At 44.5% G+C, this 23,444-nt stretch overlaps 1 protein-coding gene across 2 annotated transcripts in view; it reads left to right on the top strand.

The window, feature by feature from the left end:
* hells (helicase, lymphoid specific) overlaps nucleotides 1-23,444 on the top strand; it is an 82,068-nt gene that overhangs the window by 11,914 nt on the left and 46,710 nt on the right. For both annotated transcript variants that reach the window (XM_068002633.1, XM_068002632.1), the window contains 7 exons: nucleotides 5,823-5,968; nucleotides 6,908-7,030; nucleotides 11,135-11,194; nucleotides 15,771-15,810; nucleotides 17,287-17,351; nucleotides 19,483-19,521; nucleotides 20,566-20,796. In XM_068002633.1, the coding sequence (XP_067858734.1) occupies nucleotides 5,840-5,968; nucleotides 6,908-7,030; nucleotides 11,135-11,194; nucleotides 15,771-15,810; nucleotides 17,287-17,351; nucleotides 19,483-19,521; nucleotides 20,566-20,796 (687 nt within the window). In that variant the 5' untranslated portion in view covers nucleotides 5,823-5,839. The remainder of the gene's footprint in view (nucleotides 1-5,822; nucleotides 5,969-6,907; nucleotides 7,031-11,134; nucleotides 11,195-15,770; nucleotides 15,811-17,286; nucleotides 17,352-19,482; nucleotides 19,522-20,565; nucleotides 20,797-23,444) is intronic.

Below are 23,444 nucleotides of genomic sequence, written 5' to 3'. Positions count from 1 at the left end.
AAAGGTAGTAAATTTCTTGTGTGTTCAAGACACCTTTCTGCCCTAGAACCAATAAGGGAGCAGGCCATATTAGATGTGGTAATGAGTAATGAGCCAGATTTAGTTACAGCCTATCGGCGTGTGAACGTTTATCTAATAGCGCTCACAATACGATAGAGTTCAATGTTGTGTTTGAAAGGGAGACACTTGTATCAGCTACTAAGATTCTAAATTTAGGTAAGGCCTACCTCAACGGGATGAGACCGAGACTATCCACAGTAAACTGCGAAAATCTGTTAATGGGTAAATCGATACGAGATCAGTGGGATGTGTTCAAAGAAGAATTTAATGTGATACAGAACCAGTTTATACCCCTAAGGGGCAAGAGCTCTACTTGCCAAAAAAAACCAGCCATGGACGACAAAAGAGGTAAGGGACAATATAAAACTAAAAGAATAAGCATACAAAAATGCAAAAAATAGCACAGACACTGGCAACTGGGAGAGATGCAAAGGGTGACAAAACAGATAGTAGAAGCTACAAAAAGGGAGTATGAAAATAAGTTCCCACGGAATTTACTTCCTCCTATTTAGACTTTTATTTTCTCCCCTTGTCCAGTCTCTTCCGACCTACATCCGCGACTCTTCTGTCACCCTCCGCCACTTTAACCGTTTCCAGCTCCCTGGCCCTAACCGTCTCCTTTTCATCATAGACGTCCAGTCCACCTCCATCCCTCACCAGGACAACCTGCGGGCCCTCCGCTTCTTCCTTAAACAGAGGCCCAACCAGTCCCCATCCACCATCTCCCTCTTCCGCCTGCTGAACCTGTTCTTACGTTGAACAACTTCTCCTTTGACTATGTCTGCCTTTCTGTGGGATACGTGGAACATTCTTTGTTCCAGTCCGACTCAGGTCCCCTCCCTCGCCTTTTTTTTCTGGTACATCGATGACTGTATCGATGCAGTTTCCTGCTCTCGCCCCGAACTGGAAAATTTCATCAACTTTGCTTCCAATTTCCACCCTTCCCTCACCTTCACATGGTCCATCTACGACTCTTCCCTTTCCTTCCTCGACTTCTCTATCTCCATTTCTGGGGATAGGCTGTCAACCAATGTCTATTATAAGCCCACCGACTCCCACAGCTACCTTGATTACATTTCCTCCCACCCTGTTTTCTGCAAGGACTCTATTCCCTTCTCCCAGTTTCTCCGTCGCATCTGTTCTGACGATGCCACCTTCCACACCAGTGCTTCCGATATGTCTTCCTTTTTCTTCAACCGAGGATTTCCCTCCACTGTAGTTGACAGGGCCCTCGACCGTGTCTGTCCTATTTCCCGCACTTCTCCCCTTCCCCTCCCTCCCAGAGCTATGATGGGGTCCCCCTTGTCCTCACCTTCCACCCCACCAGCCTCCACATTCAACGTATCATCCTCCGCCAGCTCCAGCGCGATCCCGCCACCAAACATGTCCTCCCCTCCTTTCAGCATTCCGAAGGGACTGCTCCCTCCATGACACCCTGGTCAGCTCTTCCAACACTCGCTTTCCTCCCCACGTCACCTTCCCGTGCGAGCGCAGGAGATGCAACACCTGCCCTTTCACCTCCTCCCTTCCCACTGTCCAGGGCCCCAAACACTCCTTCCAGGTGAAACACCGGTTTACCTGTACATCTTTCAATTTAGTATACTGTATTCGCTGCTTACGATGCGGTCTCCTCTACATTGGGGGAGACCAAACACGGATTGGATGATCGCTTTGCTGAACACCTCCGGTCTGGCCACAAGCGTGACCCTGACCTGCCAGTTGCTTGCCATTTTAATTCCCTGTCCCCGTCCCACTCCCACTCTGACCTCTCTGTCCTCGGCCTCTTGCACTGTTCCAATAAAGCTCAACATAATTGGAAAATAGGAATTTGGAACAGGAGTAGGCCATTCAGCCCCTCGAGCCTGCTCCGCCATTTGATAAGATCATGGCTGATCTGTGATCTAACTCCATATACCTGCCTTTGGTTGCCAAAAAGCTATCTATCTCAGATTTAAATTTAGCAATTGAGCTAGCCTCAATTGCTGTTTGCAGAAGAGAGTTCCAAACTTCTACCACCTTTTGTGTGTAGAAATGTTTTCTAATCTCGCTCCTGAAAGGTCTGGCTCTAATTTTTAGACTGTGCGCCCTACTCCTAGAATCCCCAACCAGCGGAAATAGTTTCTCTCTATCCACCCTATCTGTGCCCCTTAATATCTTATAAACTTTGATCAGATCACCCCTTAACCTTCGAAACTCTAGAGAATACACCCCCAATTTGTGTAATCTCTCCTCGTAACTTAACCCTTGAAGTCTGGGTATCATTCTAGTAAACCTACGCTGCACTCCCTCCAAGGCCAATATGTCCTTCGGAAGGTGCGGTGCCCAGCACTGCTCTCAGTACTCCAGGTGTGGTCTAACCAGGGTTTTGTATAGCTGCAGCATAACTTCTGCTCCCTTGTACTCTAGTCCTCTAGATATAAAGGCCAGCATTCCATTAGCCTTCTTGATTATTTTCTGCACCTGTTCATGACACTTCAATGATCTATGTACCTGAAACCCTAAGTCCCTTTGGACATCCACTGTTTTTAACTTTTTACCATTTAGAAAGTACCCTGTTCTATCTTTTTTGACCCAAAGTGGATGACCTCACATTTGCCTACATTGAATTCAATTTGCCACAGTTTTGCCCATTCACCTAATCTATCAATATCCCTTTGTAATTTGATGTTTTCATCTACACTGCTTACAATGCCACCAATCTTTGTGTCGTCGGCAAACAGCTCAAGGAACAGCACTTCATCTTTCATTTAGGCACTTTACAACTTTCCGGACTCACTATTGATTTCAATAACTTCAGATCATAACCACTGCTCCCATTTTTTTTCAGTATGTATGTATATATTTTTTTATTTATAGGACTGCAGCTGCTGGTTATGTTTCTGCTGTTGCCATTTACAGCTACTCTAGAACGATCTTTTGTTTCTTAACTTGTCACATTACCACCCTTCTTGCCTTGTACCATTATCCCTTTTGTCATTTAATCACTCTTGCCCTCTACCCTATCACAGACCTTCTCTTTTGTTCTTTCCTACCCTCCCCTCCCTCTCTCCCCCTACTCCTCCTCCCCGGAATGTTAACTCTGTTTCTTTCTCCACAAATGCTGCCTCACTTGCTTAGCTTTTCCAACATTTTCTGTTTTTATTTCAGATTTCCAGAATCCGCAGCATTTTGATTTTAATGAAAAGAAACTTGCAAGGGATATCAAAATCAACACACATTTTTACAATTTTATATTGGGGAAAAAGAAGGTGGTCAAGATGTGGGCCTCTTAAAAACTGATAATAATGATATTGTAAATGAAAATAAGGAAATGCGGACATGTTAAATAATTACTTTGTGCCAGTATTTACAGGATAGCATGCTGAACACCCCAAGGAAACTAATTTTGAATCAGGGATGGGGATTCAATATAATTAATGTAAACAAATTAACAGTAATGAAAAAATAATGGTACTAAAGAGTGACAAATCCACAGGACCAGATGGTTTCCCTCCCAGGTTTTTAAAGGAAGTATGTGAGAACATTGCATAAACCCTAACTATAATCTTCCAAAGTTTTATCTATTTAGGAACCGTTCCTTTAGATTGGAAAATTGCACGTCACTCTGCTATTTAAGAAAGGTAAAAGAAGGAAAGCGAGGAATTATAGATCAGTTAGCCTAACTTTTGTTGGGAAATTACTTGAGTTTATAATTAAGGATAGAGTGACTGAACAATTCAAATTTTCAACTGATCAGAGAGAGCCAGCCTGCATTTGTGAAGGGTAGGTCATACCTGATGAACCTGATTGAATTTTTTGAAGAGGTGACTAAAATAGTGGACAGGGATGTTGTTTATATGGACTTCCAGAAGGCATTTGATAAAGTCCCTCATAATAGACTGTTAACTAAAGTTGAAGCTCATGGAATTGAGGGCAAATTATTGACCTGGTTAGGAAATTGGCTGAATGACAGGAGACAGAGTAAGGATAATGGGAAGGTATTCAAATTGGCAGGATGTGACTAGTGGTGTCCCACAGGGATCTATTGGGGGGCCTCAACTATTCACTGTATTTATTAATGACTTAGATGACTGGATAGAGAGCCACATATCCATGTTTGCCGATGGCACAAAGATAGGCAGCATTGTAAGCAGTGTAGATTGAAGCATAAAATTACAGAAAGATATTAATAGATTAAGTGAATGGACAAAACTGTGGCAAATGGATTTCGATGTAGGCAAGTGTGAGGTCATCCACTTTGGATCTAAAAAGGATAGATCAGAGTACTTTCTAAATGGTGAAAAGCTCAAAACAGTGGAGGTCCAAGGAGTCTTAGGGGTCCATGTACATAGATCATTAAAATATCATGGACAAGTACAGAAAATAATCAAAAAGGCTAATGAATGCTGGCCTTTATATCTAAAGGACTAGAATACAAGGGGATAGAAGTTATGCCACAGCTATACAAAGCCCTTGTTAGACCACACCTGGAGTACTGTGTTCAGTTCTGGGCACCACACCTTAGGAAAGATATACTGGTCTTGGAGGGAGTGCAGCGTAGATTTACTAGAATGATACCTGGACTCCAAGGGTTAAATTACAAGGAGAGATTACACAAACTAGGGTTGTATACCCTGGAATTTAGAAGATTAAGGGGTGATTTGATTGAAGTTTAAGATATTAAAGGGAACTGATAGTTTCTCCCTATCTACCCTATTTCCACTGGTTGGGGAGTTTGGGACTAGGGGACATAGCCTAAAAATTAGAGCCAGGACATTTAGGAGTGAAGTTAGGAAACACTTCCACACACAAAGGGTGGTAGAGGTTTGAAACTCTCTTCCGCAAATGGCAGTTGATGCTAGCTCAATTGTTAATTTTAAATCTTAGATTGATAGATTTTTGTTAACCAAAGGTATTAAGGGATATGGGGCTAAGGTGGGTATATAGAGTTAGGTCACAGATCAGCCATTTTCTCATTGAATGGCAGAACAGGCTCGAGGGGCTAAATGGCCAATTCCTCTGTTCCTAATTATAAGTGCCACTGATTATGATGGCTAAGTAGAAATACCAATTTCCTGACTAAAGCCATTCCTTTTTTTTGCTGCAGATTACAAAAACACTGGGGTCTCGTTCACTAGGAATGACATTTTTACAGTGAGCCCTTCCCTCCCCCAGAAATCCTAAATGTATTTAATCACAGCATTGTCTACACTGTATAGCTGTGTAACTTGATCACAAAATGCACCTTGCAGTTTTGTATAAAGCTAGATGTTGAGTGCTGCTGGTAGTGGACATTGCTAGGGCTTGGTGGAAGCCACCTTATTCTGTTCTGCAGTGCCTGATGCCTGTTCAGTTGGTACAGGCCTTTGTTTTTTCCCCTGCTCTGCTGAAGGCAGAAGAATGGTTTTTGCCAGATTATAGCTCTGGGCATTGGGAGCTTTCTGGTACCTCACTCAAGTGGTCATTCTTCATGTGAGTTGAGAAAGCAAGTGTTGGCAGGCTGTGGAAATCATAGCCAAGCATTATTCTGTCATTGCATGCCCTTCCAGTGGGCATTGGAGACTGATCAGGTTGAGTTCCATCTCCCTAGCCCAGGGCCACCAAGGGTGAGTGTAATAACCCAATTGTTACCCTGGATCAGCTGATACAACACAGACTGGAATCAAACTCTGGACCTCTTGCTCTGTTTGGCTTGGAGCCTCATTGGGTAGTGACTTTATTGAACAATCGGGGTTATTTGTAACCATTTGAATATGTGCTCTGACCTGTGTTTCCTTTCACAGAATCTAGAAACGGTGCGATGGCTGAGTCTAAGGCTGGTGAGATGGCTGATCCTGAGGTGGATGAGATCATAACAGCCAGCATGTTGGAAGAGGAAAGGCAGCTGGAGAGGGAAGGCCAGGAAGAGGAGAGAAAGCTGATGCAGCAAGTAAGGGTCTTTGTTAAATTACAGTGTCATCCACAACATTAGCTGCTGCAGCAAGCTTGTGTTTGTGCATATATTGGGGGGTGGGGGTGACATTAAATGGGAAGAGAGCATTCAGGTTGTTAGGAATTTTTAAGTTCTGAGGGAATATTAAGGCAGTTGGGCTTGTTTCCTTTGGAAAAGAGACTGAAGTGAAGTTTGCAAGACTATAAAGGGAATTCACAAAACCTTTCCAAACAAATTGTTCACTATGGTGGAAGGCTTAAATACCGGGGGACAGAAGTTAAAACTAAGAAGTTTGGAATAAGAAGGAAAGTCAGGGTGATTTTTTTTCAGCAGCTTAAGGTGTTTATGAAATAAGTAACCTTTGAAATGAATTGTGTTAATGGTTTTGAGGCGCTTGAGAACGTGCATTTATATAATGCCCTGTAAAATCCTCAGGAGCCTCAGTGCTTCCCAACTAATTTTGAAGTGCATCTACTGTTACGCAGATTAAATAGAGCACCCAATTTTGCACACAGCGACATCCTACAAACTTTTAAATGAATGATTAGTTAATCTGTTTTTGTTAGCATTGGCTAAGGGAAAACATGGAGAATATTTCCTACTCTTCAGAGGGTGCCATGTGATCTTTAAAGATCCACCTGACCAGGCAGATGTCTCAGTCGAAAGGCAGCACCTCTAACAGTGCAGCACTCCCTCAGTACTACAACGAAGTAGAATCATTTTTGATGTGAAAGGGGATTGGAGTGTATTGAGAAGATGAGTAGGTTGGGTTGATCTGGAGAAAAAGGTAATGACTTGTCTGTGTCTAAAGGATTCTTATATTCGTAAAAGATTCTTGTGGCTAAATTTCAGTGTTTACAGAGTGTGAGTGTTAAACTAGAAATGAATCAATGTGTTGCTCTGATTTCCTTCGTGTCCCCTCGTTTCTCTTTCTAGGCAAAAATGTTCTGGGAAAAAGACTCACGTGAAATGCGTTATAAGCGATTACAACACTTGCTGGAGAAGAGTAACATTTACTCCAAGTTCTTGCTGACCAAGATGGAGCAACAGCAGCTGGAGGTAGCATCTCAGTGTGTTTTGTTCCTTTAGACGCAATGCTGCTGGGGAGGAGGATGTTGTCTAGATCACAGCAGCCAGGGGTGAATAGTGTAAATGTGAGGATAAATGAGTATCCTAAAAGTAAGAAGAAAAACTGAATGCTGGGAATCAAAACTGCTATAACAAAGGGTCCCACCTGATTTGTTAGCCTGTCAGTTTCTACTTCATACCCTGACAGACGTATTGTGTATTTTCAGCATTTTCTGATGAATATTGTGCAGTTTGCTTGATTTGCCTTTTGGACATAAGGGAGCGTTTATACAGGACTTTCCCTCAGGAGATGAAATAGGTGGGTAGAGTCCATGGGCTGTGGGACGGGATTAAATGTGTAGGGAGAATGTACATGGGCTGTGGGAGGAGATTAAATGGGGGTGGGTTGAGTCCATGATAGGGTAGGGTGGATATGGGTTGTGGGAGGAGATTAAATGGGTGGATAGAGTCCACATGGGCTGTAGGAGGGGATTAAATGTATAGGGAGAGTCCTTGATAGGGTAGTGTGTACATGGGCTGTGGGAGGGGATTAAATGGGTGGGTACAATGTACATGGGCTGTGGGAGGAGCATAATTGATGGACCAAGTGGCCTGAATTCAGCCTTCCTTCCCTTATCTGTACTCGTACAAAGTGCCTACATTCAAAGTAGGTGCCAGATAACTGCTTTAGCGTTCAGTTTGTTATTTGGAATATTGCTGCATCAGGTTGAAGGTTCAAGACACTACAGATTTTGATAGTTTGTCCAAACTATCTGAATGATGAAGTAGTAATGACCTCACTGCACAATTGGGCTTAGGGTGTAAAAGCACTGCTCGTTGTGACACTGAGCCATATGAACCAGGTCTGCTCAATTAGCTGATATAAATTGGGGCAGCAGTTGGTTCTGCACCCTTGGGTTAGGCAGGGGAACAATCAACTGGGACTGCTGCTTCAGTTCACTATTCAGTACCCTTGCTGGAAAATAAGTGGGTATTGCTGTCTGACAAAGACCATGATGTGGAGATGCCGGTGATGGACTGGGGTGGACAAACGTAAGGAATCTTGCAACACCAGGTCCAACAGTTTTATTTGAAAATCACAAGCTTTTGGAGGCTTTCTCCTTCGTCAGATGAGTGTGGGATTCCATGAAAGGTACCGCATATATAGTCAGAGAACAATGCCTGGTGATTACAGATAATCTTTCCAACTGCCCGTCATCAAGGCAATCAAAGGAATTGAATAGTGTTCATACAGAGAGACATTACATACAAGACTACTGAATATACAAACGGTCAGAACCCAAAGACAGACAGACAGAGAGAAACATCCGAAAGGAAGAGAAAGAGAGAGAATGACCAGTTGTATTAAAAACAAATAACTTTTTTTTCGCTGGTGGGGTTACGTGCAGCGTGACATGAACCCAAGATCCCGGTTGAGGCCATCCTCATGGGTGCGGAACTTGGCTATCAATTTCTGCTCGACGATTTTGCGTTGTCGTGTGTCTCGAAGGCCGCCTTGGAGAACGCTTACCCGAAGATCAGTGGCTGAATGTCCTTGACTGCTGAAGTGTTCCCCGACTGGGAGGGAACCCTCCTGTCTGGCGATTGTTGCGCGGTGTCCGTTCATCCGTTGTCGCAGTGTCTGCATGGTCTTGCCAATGTACCATGCTCCGGGGCATCCTTTCCTGCAACGTATGAGGTAGACAACGTTGGCCGAGTCACAGGAGTATGAACCATGTACCTGGTGGGTGGTGTCCTCTCGTGTGATGGTGGTATCTGTGTCGATGATCTGGCATGTCTTGCAGAGGTTGCCGTGGCAGGGTTGTGTGCTGTCGTGGATGTTGTTCTCCTGAAAGCTGGGTAATTTGTTGCGAACGATGGTCTGTTTGAGGTTGGGTGGCTGTTTGAAGGCGAGTAGTGGAGGCGTGGGGATGGCCTTAGCGAGGTATTCATCGTCATCGACAGGGAACCCATCGTACAGGGAACCCCCAGCTTCTGTTGCGACACTACAGACTTCCTACAAAAACTCAGCACCCACGGACCAGTTGAACCAGGAACACTTCTCGCCATGATGGACGTCTCGGCACTCTACACCAGTATCCCCCACGATGACTGCATCGCTGCGACAGCCTCAGTACTCAACACCAACAACAACCAATCTCCAGACGCCATCCTACAACTCATCCACTTCATCCTGGATCACCTTCGATAACCAGTTCTTTACCCAAGCACATGGAACAGCCGTGGGGACCAAATTCGCACCCCAATACACCAACATTTTCATGCACAAGTTCAAGCACGACTTCTTCACTGCACAGGACCTCCAACCAACGCTATACACCAGATACATCGACGACATTTTCTTCCTATGGACCCACGGCGAAGAATCACTGAAGAGACTACACGATAACATCAACAAGTTCCATCCCACCATCAAACTCACCATGGACTACTCCTCAGAATCGGTTTCTTTCTTGGACACATGAATTTCCATCAAAGACGGGCACCTCAGCACCTCACTCTACCGCAAGCCCACGGACAACCTCACGATGCTCCATTTTTCCAGCTTCCACCGTAACCACGTCAAAGAGGCCATCCCCTATGGACAGGCCCTGCGAATACACAGGATCTGCTCAGATGAGGAGGAACGCGATGGACACCTACAGACGCTGAAAGACGCCTTCGTAAGAATGGGATACGATGCTCGATTCGTCGATTGACAGTTCCGACGGGCCACAGCGAAAAATCGCATAGACCTCCTCAGAAGACAAACACGGGACGCAACCAACAGAGTACCCTTTGTCGTCCAGTAGTTCCCCGGAGCGGCGAAACTACGCCATGTTCTCCGCAGTCTTCAACATGTCATCGATGACGACGAATACCTCGCTGAGGCCATACCCACGCCTCCACTACTCGCCTTCAAACAGCCACCCAACCTCAAACAGACCATCGTTCGCAGCAAATTACCCAGTTTTCAAGAGAACAACGTCCACGACGCCACATAACCCTGCCAAGGCAACCTCTGCAAGACATGCCAGATCATCGACACAGATACCACCATCACACGAGAGGACACCACCCACCAGGTACATGGTTCATACTCCTGTGACTCGGCCAACGTTGTCTACCTCATACGTTGCAGGAAAGGATGCCCCGGAGCATGGTACATTGGCGAGACCATGCAGACATTGCGACAACGGATGAACGGACACCGCGCAACAATCGCCAGACAGGAGGGTTCCCTCCCAGTCGGGGAACACTTCAGCAGTCAAGGACATTCAGCCACCGATCTTTGGGTAAGCGTTCTCCAAGGCGGCCTTCGAGACACACGACAACGCAAAATCGTCGAGCAGAAATTGATAGCCAAGTTCCGCACCCATGAGGACGGCCTCAACCGGGATCTTGGGTTCATGTCACGCTACACATAACCCCACCAGCGAAAAAAAAGTTACCTGTTTTTAATACAACTGGTCATTCTCTCTCTCTTCCTTTCGGATCTCTGTCTCTGTCTCTGTCTCTGTCTGTCTGTCTTTGGGTTCTGACCGTTTGTATATTCAGTAGTCTTGTATGTAATGTCTCTCTGTCTGAACACTATTCAACTCCTTTGATTGCCTTGAAAACGGGCATTTGGAATGATTATCTGTAATCACCAGGCATTGTTCTCTGACTGTATATGTGGTACCTTTCATGGAATCCCACACTCACCTGACAAAGGAGAAAGCCTCCGAAAGCTTGTGATTTTCGAATGAAACTGTTGGACTATAACCTGGTGTTGTAAGATTCTTTACATTTGACAAAAACCAAGTCAAGTTCTGCTTGCTTCTACCCCCACAGTCGAGAAGGCTTGACCACTTGGGGTGAGTTAGTGGAAAACTGTCGGTGCCTGTGGGCGTGAGACTGTGGCTTCAGGAAGGGATGGGGGACGAATAGGAAATATTTTTCTTTTTACTAAGAGCCTCTTGGTGAAAGCTCGCCCTGGAATGCAGGGGGAATTTGCCTCTGATTTTATTTTTTAAAATTATATTCGGATGTTAAGGAAACTACCTTTTCTTTCGCACTGGATTCCTGGACAAGTTATGCCTTTGTTTCTAACAGGAACAACAACGAAAAGAAAAGCTTGAAAAAAAGAAAAAGCTGCTGGTGACAGCTGAAACGGTAATGTCTAGACCGCTCTACGTTGTTGTGAGATTATTTGTGGTCATTAAGGTGAAGGGAATCAGTGCTGGGGAATCTCATACTTTCCATTTCAGACTCCCTCACTCTGCCATACTTCTGCATCAAATTTTTATCTACTCTTCACTGAAAAAATTTAATGGTCTCTGCCTCAACTACTTCCTGTGACAAAGCATGCCATACTCTAACAACTTCCTGTGTAAAGAAGTTTATCCTTGGGAGTAGAATATATTGTCTATTACACGATATAATACTTCTGTGCTTATAACAGAAAGAAAGAAAGAGCTTGCATTTACATAGTGCCTTTCAAAACCTGAGGACATCCTAAAGTGTTTCATAGCCAATGAAGTACTTTTGAAGTGTAGTCACTAACGCAGTGTAGGTAGACAGGGCAGCCAATTTGCGCACAGCAAAGTCCCACAAACAGCAATGAGATAGATGCCCAAGAAAACTATTTTAATGATCTTGATTGAGATAATTGGTGGCCAGGACACCAGGAGAACTCCTTCGGATAGTGCCATAGGATCTTTTACATCCATCCTGAGGAGGCAGATGGGGCCTTGGTTTAATGTATATAATGAAAGACGGCGCCCTCGACAGTGCAGCACTCCCTCAGTACTGCACTGAAGTGTCAGCCTAGATTATGTGCTCAAGTCTGTGGAGTGGGGCTTGAACCCATGACCTCCTGACTCAGGTGTGATTGCTATTTTCAAGTTTTCAAAAGGCATTTGCAAAGGTCCCACATAAAAGATCCTTACACTAGGTAAGGGCTCATGGGGTTGGGGGTAGTATATTAGCATGGATAGAAGATTGGTTGAAGGACAGAAAACAGAGAGTAGGGATAAACGGGTCATTCTCAGGTTGGCAGGCTGTAACTAGTGGGGTGCCGCAAGGATCAGTGCTTAGGCGTCAGCTATTTACAATCTATATTAATGACTTCGATGAAGGGATCAAGTAATGTGTCCAAGTTTGCTGACGATTCAAAGCTAAGTGGGAAAGTAAGCTGTGAGGAGGACACAGAGTCTACAAAGGGATAGAGATAGGCTAAGTGAGTGGGCAAAAAGGTGGCAGATGGAGTATAATATGGAGAAATGTGAGGTTATTCACTTTGGTAGGAAGAATAGAAAAACAGAATATTTTTTAAATGGTGAGAAACTATTAAATGTTGGTGTTCAGAGAGATTTGGGTGTCCTGGTACACCAAACACAAAAAGTTAGCATGCAGGTACAGTATTGGTAGGAGTGACCACCGCACAGTCCTCGTGGAGACTGAGGGCTGAGGGCACCATCCAACGTGTTGTGTGGCACTACCACCGTGCTAAATGGGATAGATTCAGAACAGATCTAGCAGCTCAAAACTGGGCATCCATGAGGCGCTGTGGGCCATCAGCAGCACAATCTGTAACCTCATGACCCGGCATATTCCTCACTCTACCATTACCAACAAGCCAGGGGATCAACCCTGGTTCAATGAGGAGTGTAGAAGAGCATGCCAGGAGCAGCACCAGGCGTACCTAAAAATGAGGTGCCAACCTGGTGAAGCTACAACTCAGGACTACATGCATGCTAAACAGCGGAAGCAACATGCTATAGACAGAGTTAAGCGATTCCACAACCAACGGATCAGATCAAAACTCTGCAGTCCTGCCACATCCAGTCGTGAATGGTGGTGGACAATTAAACAATTAACGAGAGGAGGAGGCTCTGCAAACATCCCCATCCTCAATGATGGCAGAGTCCAGCACGTGAGTGCATTTGCAACCATCTTCAGCCAGAAGTGCCGAGCGGATGATCCATCTCGGCCTCCTCCCGATATTTCCACCATCACAGAAGCCAGTCTTCAGCCAATTTGATTCACTCCACGTGATATCAAGAAACGGCTGAGTGCACTGGATACAACAAAGGCTATGGGCCCTGACAACGCCCCGACTGTCGTGCTGAAGACTTGTGCTCCAGAACTAGCTGCGCCTCTAGCCAAGCTGTTCCAGTACAGCTACAACACTGGCATCTACCCGACAATGGAAAATTGCCCAGGTATGTCCTGTCCACAAAAAGCAGGACAAATCCAATCCGGCCAATTACTGTCCCATCAGTCTACTCTCAATCATCAGCAAAGTAATGGAAGGTGTCGTTGACCGTGCTATCAAGCAGCACTTACTCACCAATAACCTGCTCACCGATGCTCAGTTTGGGTTCCGCCAGGATCACTCTGCTCCAGACCTCGTTACAGCCTTGTCCAAACATGGACAAAAGAGCTGAATTCCAGAGGTGAGGTGAGAGTGACTGCCCTTGACATCAAGGCAGCATTTGACCGAGTGTGGCACCAAGGAGCCCTAGTAAAATTGAAGTCAATGGGAATCGGGGAAAACTCTCCAGTGGCTGGAGTCATACGTAGCACAAAGGAAGATGGTAGTGGTTGTTGGAGGCCAATCATCTCAGCCCCAGGGTATTGCTGCAGGAGTTCCTCAGGGCTGTGTCCTAGGCCCAACCATCTTCAGCTGCTTCATCATCAATGACCTTCCCTCCTTCATAAGGTCAGAAATGGGGATGTTCGCTGATGATTGCACAGTGTTCAGTTCCGTTTGCAACCCCGCAAATAATGAAGCAGTCTGAGCCCGCATGCAGCAAGACCTGGACAACATCCAGGCTTGGGCTCATAAGTGGCAAGTAACATTCGTGCTGGACAAGTGCCAGGCAATGACCATCTCCAACAAGAGAGAGTCTAACCACCTCCCCTTGACATTCAACAGCATTACCATCGCCGAATCTCCCACCGTCAACATCCTGGTGGTCACCATTGACCAGAAACTTAACTGGACCAACCATATAAATACTGTGGCTACAAGAGCAGGTCAGAGGCTGGGTATTCTGCGACGAGTGACTCTCCTCCTGACTCCTCAAAGCCTTTCCACCATCTGCAAGTCAGGAGTGTGATGGAATACTCTCCACTTGCTTGGATGAGTGCAGCTCCAATAACACTCAAGAAGCTCGACACCATTCAGGACAAAGCAGCCCTCTTGATTGGCACCCCATCCACCACCCTAAACATTCACTCCCTTCACCACCAGCGCACAGTGGCTGCAGTGTGTACCATCCACAGGATGCACACAAAGCAACTCGCCAAGGCTTCTTCGACAGCACCTCCCAACCCGTGACCTCTACCACCTAGAAGGACAAGAGCAGCAGGCACATGAGAACAATACCACCTGCACGTTCCCCTCCAAGTCACACACCATCCTGACTTGGAAATATATCGCCGTTCCTTCATCGTCGCTGGGTCAAAATCCTGGAACTCCCTTCCTAACAGCACTGTGGGAGAACTGTCACCACACGGACTGCAGCGGTTCAAGAAGGCGGCTCACCACCACCTTCTCAAGGGCAATTAGGGATGGGCCTCGCCAGCGACACCCACATCCCATGAACGAATAAAAAAAAAAGCAATTAGGAAAGCAAATGGCATGTTGGCCTTTATTGCAAGGGGGTTGGAGTACAAGAGTAAGGAAGTCTTACTTCGGTTGTACAGGGCTTTAGTGAGACCTCACCTGGAGTACTGCTTACAATTTTGGTCTCCTTATCTAAGGAAGAAGATACTCGCCTCAGAGGCGGTGCAACCAAGGTTCACAAGATTAATTCCTGGAATGAGAGGGTTGCCCTATGAAGAGAGGTTGAGTAGAATGGGCCTATGCTCTCTGGAATTTAGAAGAATGGGAGGTGATCTCATTGAAACATGTAACATGGGACTTGACAGGGTAGATGCTGAGAGATTGTTTTCCTTGGCTCGAGAGTCTAGAACTAGGGGGCATAATCGCAGGATAAGGGGGCGGCCATTCAAGACTGAGATGAGGAGGAATTTCTCCACGCAGAGAGTTGTGAATCTTTGGAATTCTCTACCCCAGAGGGCTGTGAATGCTCAGTCATTGAATATATTCAAGGCTGAGATCGATAGATTTTTGGACTCTCAGGGAATCAAGGGATATGGGGATCAGGCGGGAAAGTGGAGCTGAGGTCGACGATCAGCCATGCTCTGATTGAATGGTGGAGCAGGCCAGAGGGGCCTTATGGCCCTACTCCTGCTCCTATTTCTTAAGTTATGCTATCACTAAGCCAAAGCTGACACCTTAAAACAACGTGTTCTCTGCTGTACTATGAGCAATGCTATGGAAATGTCCTAATAATATATACTTTGCCATATTTAAGAACTTTTAAGAATTGCTTCTTTGGACTCATTTATTCTTCATGCTTCAGTGACTTTCCCTGGTAACTCAGATTGTCTGACTTTTCTTCTCGTGCCTAATTTCCCAATTGTTAATTTGTGTGCCTGGTATTTGAACCCATCGCTACAGGGTCCCCGGAGTTCTGCATGATGACAGTGATGCATGTTCAAGTGTGTGCAGAGTTTGTGGATGTCTCCATCCCTCCCTCTCTCTCTTTTTAAAGTACTGTATAAAACCAGTACTAAACTCCTAGCTTTTGTTTAGAAAAATTGTGTTCCATTCCTCAGACTGAAATGTTTCCAGTGAAGCCGCGAATTTGACTGTTTTTATTTTGTAAATGTACAGGCGAAGGAGAACAACTCTTCAATACAAGAAACTGAAACGGGTATGTGTTTTTCAAAACTACTGTGGTCTTGTAAAGCAATTTGCTGCAAGGAAGATATCGATTGTAATCTACTTTGAATCAAGCAATCCAGATAATCGCACATATATTTATTAACTCTTTGAATTAGAGCAAACCCACAAGTGCATATGAAATTTTCAGCCAAGCCTGTTGTGGCTGTGAATATTTCTTTAGTTTTTAATAAAATTAGGTAAATTTTGCCACCCTTTTTAGATTTATAAATTCAGTGCTTGTGTTCATAGCTTTATTAGTGTCTTAAAGCAAAGGATGTTCAGTTAAATTGATATCCTTTAGTACTGTGGTTTCAGATATAAACAGCTTGGGCAGTTGGAAAATTGATGCTGTAGTTGTTTAGCAAGGTCAACTGAGCCCCAAGGTGTCTGTCCCTGGGAGTGTCTCAAAGTGCACGGCCAGCCATGGGCATTTGCATTTCTTCATTCTGAATCCTTCTCATTTTAGGTATATAGCTTAGCTCGGTAGATTCTGGGGAAACCACATGCTTAGCAAGTACTTGAAAATGGCATCCTGTTACAGCTGGACACTGCTGCACATTGTCTCCTGCTCCTGTGTCGTACATGGTCCCAGCCCCAGGACCTGCAGTCTCCTGATAAAGGTTCCGTGCTTTTTGTATTGCACCTCTCATAATCAAAATTTAGGACATAATCTCCAACCTTCCAAACAAAAGTATTAGCATTCGAGGGGTAAGGCCAAATTCGAATATTATGCTGACTAGAAAATGCCCCAGTATACAAACCTGTGTCTCCGTAGTTGGATCAGCACTTCTCCCTGCACTAATATCGGCCAATGGTTTTAAATATTGTGCCAATACATTCGTCCGTTCACAATTGCAGACGTTCATGATCATCAAACGCTTGTTGTCCAGACGTGATGGTGCAACTTGCCCAATTCACCTCAGGTTCACTGAATGCTCCTGGAAGTGATGGCTGCACCATGTAAATCGCAGTAAGCTCAGGAATGTCTGTTTTGTCCAATCTGGTGTTGTACACTCTTTGAGGGCTGAGGCAACGTAGGCACAGCACGGGCTGAGGCTTCAACATCAATTGAGTCTGTGATGCTGAAGATCCTATCACCTCCTTCAATGTCAAGAGTTCACTGGTGATGGGAGCTCACTGATACCGAGAGAATGTCCGCAGCAAACCAGGGTTTTGCCTCCCCAATGTAACCATCACCTCCCAAATTTCTACTTGGACGGAACCGTTGGGATGATGTGTTTACTCCATCTCTCTTGATCCTGTGACTTATTCTAAAGACACCAGCAGAAACGACTACGGAGGCTTCATATGATTGAGGGTTAGTCCCCCTATCTTCAGTGCCAAGGTATTTAGCTCCGCATGTGGTCTCTGCAGAGCTGATCAAACTCGGAGATGTTTCATGCACATCCTTCAAAGACAATCTTGCCAGTTAAATAATCTAGTTTCTGCTTTTTAAAAATTTTAGCAATAAAGAAGAAAAGGGGAAGAGAAGAAGAAACGTACAATATTTCCGACTACATCACTAAAGAGGTAATGCACTTGTTCTACTGAAGATGATATACAGTCTCTTGTCATGCGTTTTGAATGGAGCTGTAATGTCCTCAGTTACTCGCCTCTGTCCACTACAATTCTAGGATTCTATCTGAGACTTGACCTTGTGCATCTCCTACGTAGCTGGGTAAAGTGTCTGTCACTGCTTTCACCCTACAGTGGTATCGGGCATATTTAATCAATGGAATCATAGAATTTCAGCACAGAAGGGGGCATTAAGCCCATTGTCTGTTCTGGTGCTAGCTCATTAACTGGGCTATTTATTCTGATCCCGTTTTCTGTGTGCTTTTATATTCTTCCTATTCAAATACTTACTGAATTCCTTTCAAATTTTCTCGGCATGTGGGCAATGCCGGCAAGGCTGCATTTATTGCCATCTCTAGTTGCCCTGAGAAGATGGTGGTGTGCCGCCGCCTTGAGCTGCTGCAATCCTTGTGGGGTAGGTGCTCCTACAACAGTGTTAGGTTGGGAATTCCAGGGCTTTACCAGTGATATGTCCCAGTTAGAATAGTGTATAACTTGGAGGTGATAGTGTTCAATCTCTCTGCCTAAATAGCCACTTGTGGCAAAGCAATCCATGTCCTAATAACTGTCGATAAAGTTCCCCATTTGTGGCCCTTTGTCATCGATTTGCCAAGCAGCGGAATTGATCTTCCATTATTTATCCTCTCAAAACCTTTCATAATTTTGAAAACTTCTTGCAATTGCCATCTCCTTAACTTTCTTTGTTCTGATGAATAAAGACCTAGTTTTTCAAACCTTTCTTAAGTATAACTTCTCATTCCTAGTATTCTAGTTTCCAAAATATAGTACTTCACATTTCTCTAACATATATTTGCTGCCTCTCTACCCACTCTGCTAACCTGACCGTTTGCTCTTCAATCCTTCCTCACTCTTTGCCATGCCCCCTAATTTGGTTACTCTGCAAAATGTCATTCTTTTTGTACCCATATCGACATCAATTTATATTAATGGAAAATAAGAGAACCCAGCACACATCCCTGGGCACACCACTACCCACATCTCACCAATCAAAAAAACGTCCATTTACCCCTGCTGTCTCCTGTCTGACCACTGGCCAGCTCTCTGTCAATATGGCAACTTTTCTTTAATATCAAGTGCTTTCATTTTTGTAACCAGTCTCTTATGTGGCATCTTACCACATGCCTTATAAAAATCCCCACGGTCCCTACTATGTATACTGTCCATGCTTATCATGGGAAGCTGCCTATATCTGGCAAATAGCGCTAACCATTTGCCAGTACCACCATTTACAAAGCTGTTAAGAGCTCCGGCAGTTCAATAAGTTCTTCGCACCTCATTATCACATTTCTATTCAAATACCTCCATGGATCATTCCATGTCTGTCTGTTTTGAGTCCAGGCTTTCATTGTTAACAATTGTAAGGAGTCTTACAACACCAGGTTATAGTCCAACAGCTTTATTGGAATCACAAGCTTTCGGAGCTTTCCTCCTTTGTCAGACTCACCTGACGAAGGAGGAAAGCTCCGAAAGCTTGTGATTCCAATAAAGCTGTTGGACTATAACCTGGTGTTGTAAGACTCCTTACATTTGTCCACCCCAGTCCATCACTGGCATTTCCACATCATTGTTAACAATCACCTGTTGTGAATTAGAATCCCACCCATGGCTCAGTTACCAGTAACTGCTGCAGAGATTTATAAAATCCTGTCCCTCCTGCATTTCTTGCATTTTACCAGCTCCCAATTCTTTAATCGGTAATTTGGAAATATTGGAAACCCCCTTAGTTTAAATCCCGGACAAACCGTTTGTTAAGCCCTTTCCACGTTAAATTTTGGTAACAATAACCGCGAGAATGGAATTGGAATCCAGGCAGCCGTTTGTTTCCTTCTGTCTACCCGTTTTCTCCCGGTGTCTCTAAAAGACGACATACCGTCCAACGCTTATAGCAAGCTAATCCTGTTAAAACCAAGATGACCGCTATAAGCAGTGGGGACTGTATACACAATGTCTCTTGATTCCCTTTATTTATGCACATATCTATATCCTCAAAAAAAAAGTCAATTAAATTAGTCAAGCACCAGCTGTCCTTTACAAAGCCATGCTGACTTTTTTTTTCTTTCTATAGGACATTTTGTCAAGGGTCAAAAAGGCTAAAACAGACGAGGTAAGTCATCAAACACGTTTTTAATACTTCGTAGTGTTGCAAACCAGGTATTAGAGGCAAAAACCATTATAAATCTGGGCAGGCTAGGACAGGAGTTGGTTGTGTGTTACCACTAGGTGTCCTCATTGTGCTTTGTTCAGTGTTTGACGCACATGTTGGTCAACCCATCTGGTCGTCATCAATTCTAGTGCGTCCACTCTGCAAGTGTAGTTTTGGAGGCTGGCCTTGTATTTCCTTCACTCTGCACATCAACAGATCAAGGGGTCCTGCTCCTGATCCTATTTAGGGATTTCTACTGGAAAGTTTGCATATTTGAACATTGGAGAAGATAGGATTAGAGTAGGATGTGATGCCCCTTCTGCCACACAGTTGAATAGCCTACTGACATTTACTGGTCTCGAACATGCACAACGTACCAGAGGGCTTCCAAAGCTTGTAAAAGCATTCCTCGGCATAAGACCATGCCTTTGAGAGGAGGGAAGGAAAATGGGCTTAAAGAGCAGAACGTTGTACTAAATTTTAGGAGTATTGACAGTGATTTTCCAATATGAGCTTAAAGTAGGCGTAGGGTACCCTGTGTAAATATTCGTCTGATGACCTTCTCCCGCCACCCCCCTCCCCCCAGACACCAGCTGAAGTTTTTTAGTTTTTTATCTGTGAATTTGTGGCACAACTGGAGGATGTTGGTGCTCGGGAACGGAGCATTTTCTACTGTGTTAACATTGAGCATTCCTGGGTGAGGCATGGCATAGCACAGCTGGATTCAGAATAAAGCTCCCTCTTCACTGACCCAATGGTATGCCTCGGCCTCATCAGAAGAGAATGCTATAGTGCACCTGTGTGATGGTTTTCCATTTCTAACATAAGCCATTCTGTGTCCTCCGAACTGGATTGCCAAATGGGAATTGATTTTGTGCTCTGGGTCCATGCTTACTCAATTTTGAGACTACACAAAAAGCAGGCCACACAGGGCTAGCGTAGTATTTAACTAGTGTCTGTATGTAGGTCAGATTTCTATAAATACTTTTTTAATCTTCAATAAAGGTTCATGACAAAGCATCTCACAAAAAGCTTGAGCCTGAAGATGTTGAGAAGAACCAGGATTCAAATTCTGCCATCAAGGATCGGCTGGCCCAGACTGTACGCCACAACTCACAGCATCTTCTGGACCCAGTGAGGCAGGTGACCGGCCAGCCAGTTCCATACCAACAGCCCAAACTCTTCACAGGTGGAGTGATGAGGTGGTACCAGGTGGAGGGTATGGAGTGGCTGCGGGTGAGTTTACAGTACTCTTTTATGTCAAGTCGGGGGCCGGTCTGCTATTAACCAGGTGCTTGTTGGAGTGGCGGAAGGATCGTTGAAAGCCACGTCCAGATCAGTCAGAAGAGTCTTATGTTTGCAACAGAATACACTGGATTGGTGGTGACTGTATGACACCATTTTCATTGTCCTAATGTTGCTGTAAAGGTTCTACATTTTTACTTACTTAACCTGGAAGGAATTTGGTTTAATTTACATTGTGTTGCTACTTGAAGTTAGATTCAGTTCACAAGGGGTTAACTCCTAGACAGAGACAAGCTATCTAGGATACTGTTTAGGACAAATTGGTTAAAATACCAGCCATCTCAGAGTCAAGGTATTCTCATATACCAGATCAGTTTGAGACGATGGAAGTCATCCAATACCTGTTCGCTAAATGAAAATCATTCCATCATTTCTATGTCCAGCAGGGGGCTTGGCTCAGCAGACAATGTGGTTGCCATGGTCCCCACACAAATGGGGGGAGTTTCTCATTGAAGATGGTAGGTTTGATTGGCAGCTCAGTGAATAATGCTTGACACAGCTGAGGGAGGATGGGGGTCACAGGTCATTCTGTCTCCCTCTGTCTCTTTCTGTCCCTCTTTCTCTTCTCTCCTTTTCCCCCCCACCTTCCAGAACGATAAAAGGAACAAAGAAGTCTTTGTTTTTAAAAATTCTTGGCTTATGGTCCTATAACAAAGGGTGATGTCGAGTATTTTGTTATGTTTCCAAATATGAGGAGCAGTAGGAAATTGATCGAATCTTGCTGTGAAAACTATATTCTATTCATATATTACATGTAAAGTAAACCAGTTTGTTGGTTCTCTTTTGGCCTTGTCTCACTAGAGTGCTTTTCAGCCTGCCATCAGAGATAAGAGAATCCACGTGGCAGGATGTGTAAGATCACAGTATTCATGAACACAATGTGGAGTCACATCGTTAGTGTGACCTGGGGGCCGTATCGTTAAACTAGATATTGAGCAGTAAAGGTACACTCTAGATCGTAGGGAGGACACAGGATCCACTTATGGGAGTGATTGATGCTGTTGAATCTGAGAGAATATCTTGTGCGGACCTGAAATTTGCAACAATTGTGTTTCTAAGTATTCCCATCTCCCATTCTCTCTTGTCCTCTGCTAAAGATGACGTGAGGATTTCCACAGATTCTGGGAGCCCTCTGTTGCCACACACAAGTGGCCATTTTTACCAGTCTAAACAGTGAGTGTGGGCAGGCTATTTAGCTATAGAGGCTGAGCCTAATCCTAATCCTGTCCTCATGCACACTTTCAGCAGGGGGCATTGTGTAGTGATCAGAAGTGGGAACCTGGCTGATCTTATTTCCTCTCTCTTATTTCCCCATCCCCCCTGTCCTTCGGTCCAGGGACACTGAGCTCAGTGTGGACTGGGAATTGAACTTGGGACCAGCTTCAATGTCCTATACGATTCAGTACCCACCAAGTTATGAGGGAGCTTCGAGCAGTTTTCTGTTGAAGAATTACTCTTCAATGTATCTTGGGGTGGTGGGGAAATTCCAAGAGTGATTGCTCTCTGCAGAAGATGCAAGAATCCTCAGCGCATGGGTGTTTGGAGAGATAATAACAATTCCATAAAGGTTCCAGGGTTTTTTTTTCAGATTTGGTGCCCTGCTCTTTGGATTTCCCAATAATAATAAAAGTAGAAGAGAAGATGAGGTAAATGAGGAAACAATGGTTAGGTGATGCCAAGCTCTGGTTTGGAAAGTCTCTAGATTGTGGCAGGAAGGAGAGTAAGGAGTTCCACTGAAAAGGAAAAACAATGCACATGCCAAAAATCTGAATAAAAACAGAAAATAAAGGTCAGTTAACATCTGAAAGAGAAAGAAAGGTTACTTGGAACTGATGCAGGAATTCCATTACTTGAGTCCCTGGGAAAGAGCTAGTGATGAGTCTTAATTTCAACACCCTGCAGAGTTAGGGAAGAGAAAGAGGCTGTAAGATAGTGCATTTGTCGAATTGGGGAAAAGAGAACAGATGCTGGTGGGGTGGAGAGATTGGTTGAAGAAGACAAACATTTTTTTGCATTCAGATTTTTCTGCCTATATTTGGAGTTAGAGTTTTGAGAGAAGGATGTGCTATAGGAGAATGAATTGTGTTCCAGGGAATTTTAGAACCATGAGGGTGTATTTGTTTAGGTTTCTGAATGAGAACTTTTTTCGAGTTTGTGTTTATGGTGAAAGCATTTCTACAAGTCATCCTCAAATGTAAAAGTCATTGAGTATTTTTTGTTTGACCCACCACCCAACCGTAGTCTTTCGCAATGGCAATAGTGACCCGTGCTCTGACCTCTGACACTACCAGTGTAAATCAGTGCCAGTATCTTAAACTTTTTTGTTTAAGTAGTGGGAGGAGGAGGAGATGGAGAGCAGTTCCTCACACCCACGAACATTTCAGCCCCAGAGCCACGTTATAGTAGTGGAACCCTCATTGGTGTTGCTCTGACCCTGTTTACTGCTGCTCCAGTGGGCTGCAACTCAATGAGTTGCCTGTTCTGTTTTGACTCGTACATTGCAATAAATAGTTACCTTCAGGCGAGCTGGTGAGGAAAGGCACTGTCTAGTGTAGTATTAAACCAAGGAGGTCACAAGG

This window comes from Heptranchias perlo, chromosome 21, assembly GCF_035084215.1.
Source record: "Heptranchias perlo isolate sHepPer1 chromosome 21, sHepPer1.hap1, whole genome shotgun sequence".
NCBI lineage: Eukaryota > Metazoa > Chordata > Chondrichthyes > Hexanchiformes > Hexanchidae > Heptranchias > Heptranchias perlo.
This window is presented reverse-complemented; position numbering and strand designations above follow the sequence as displayed.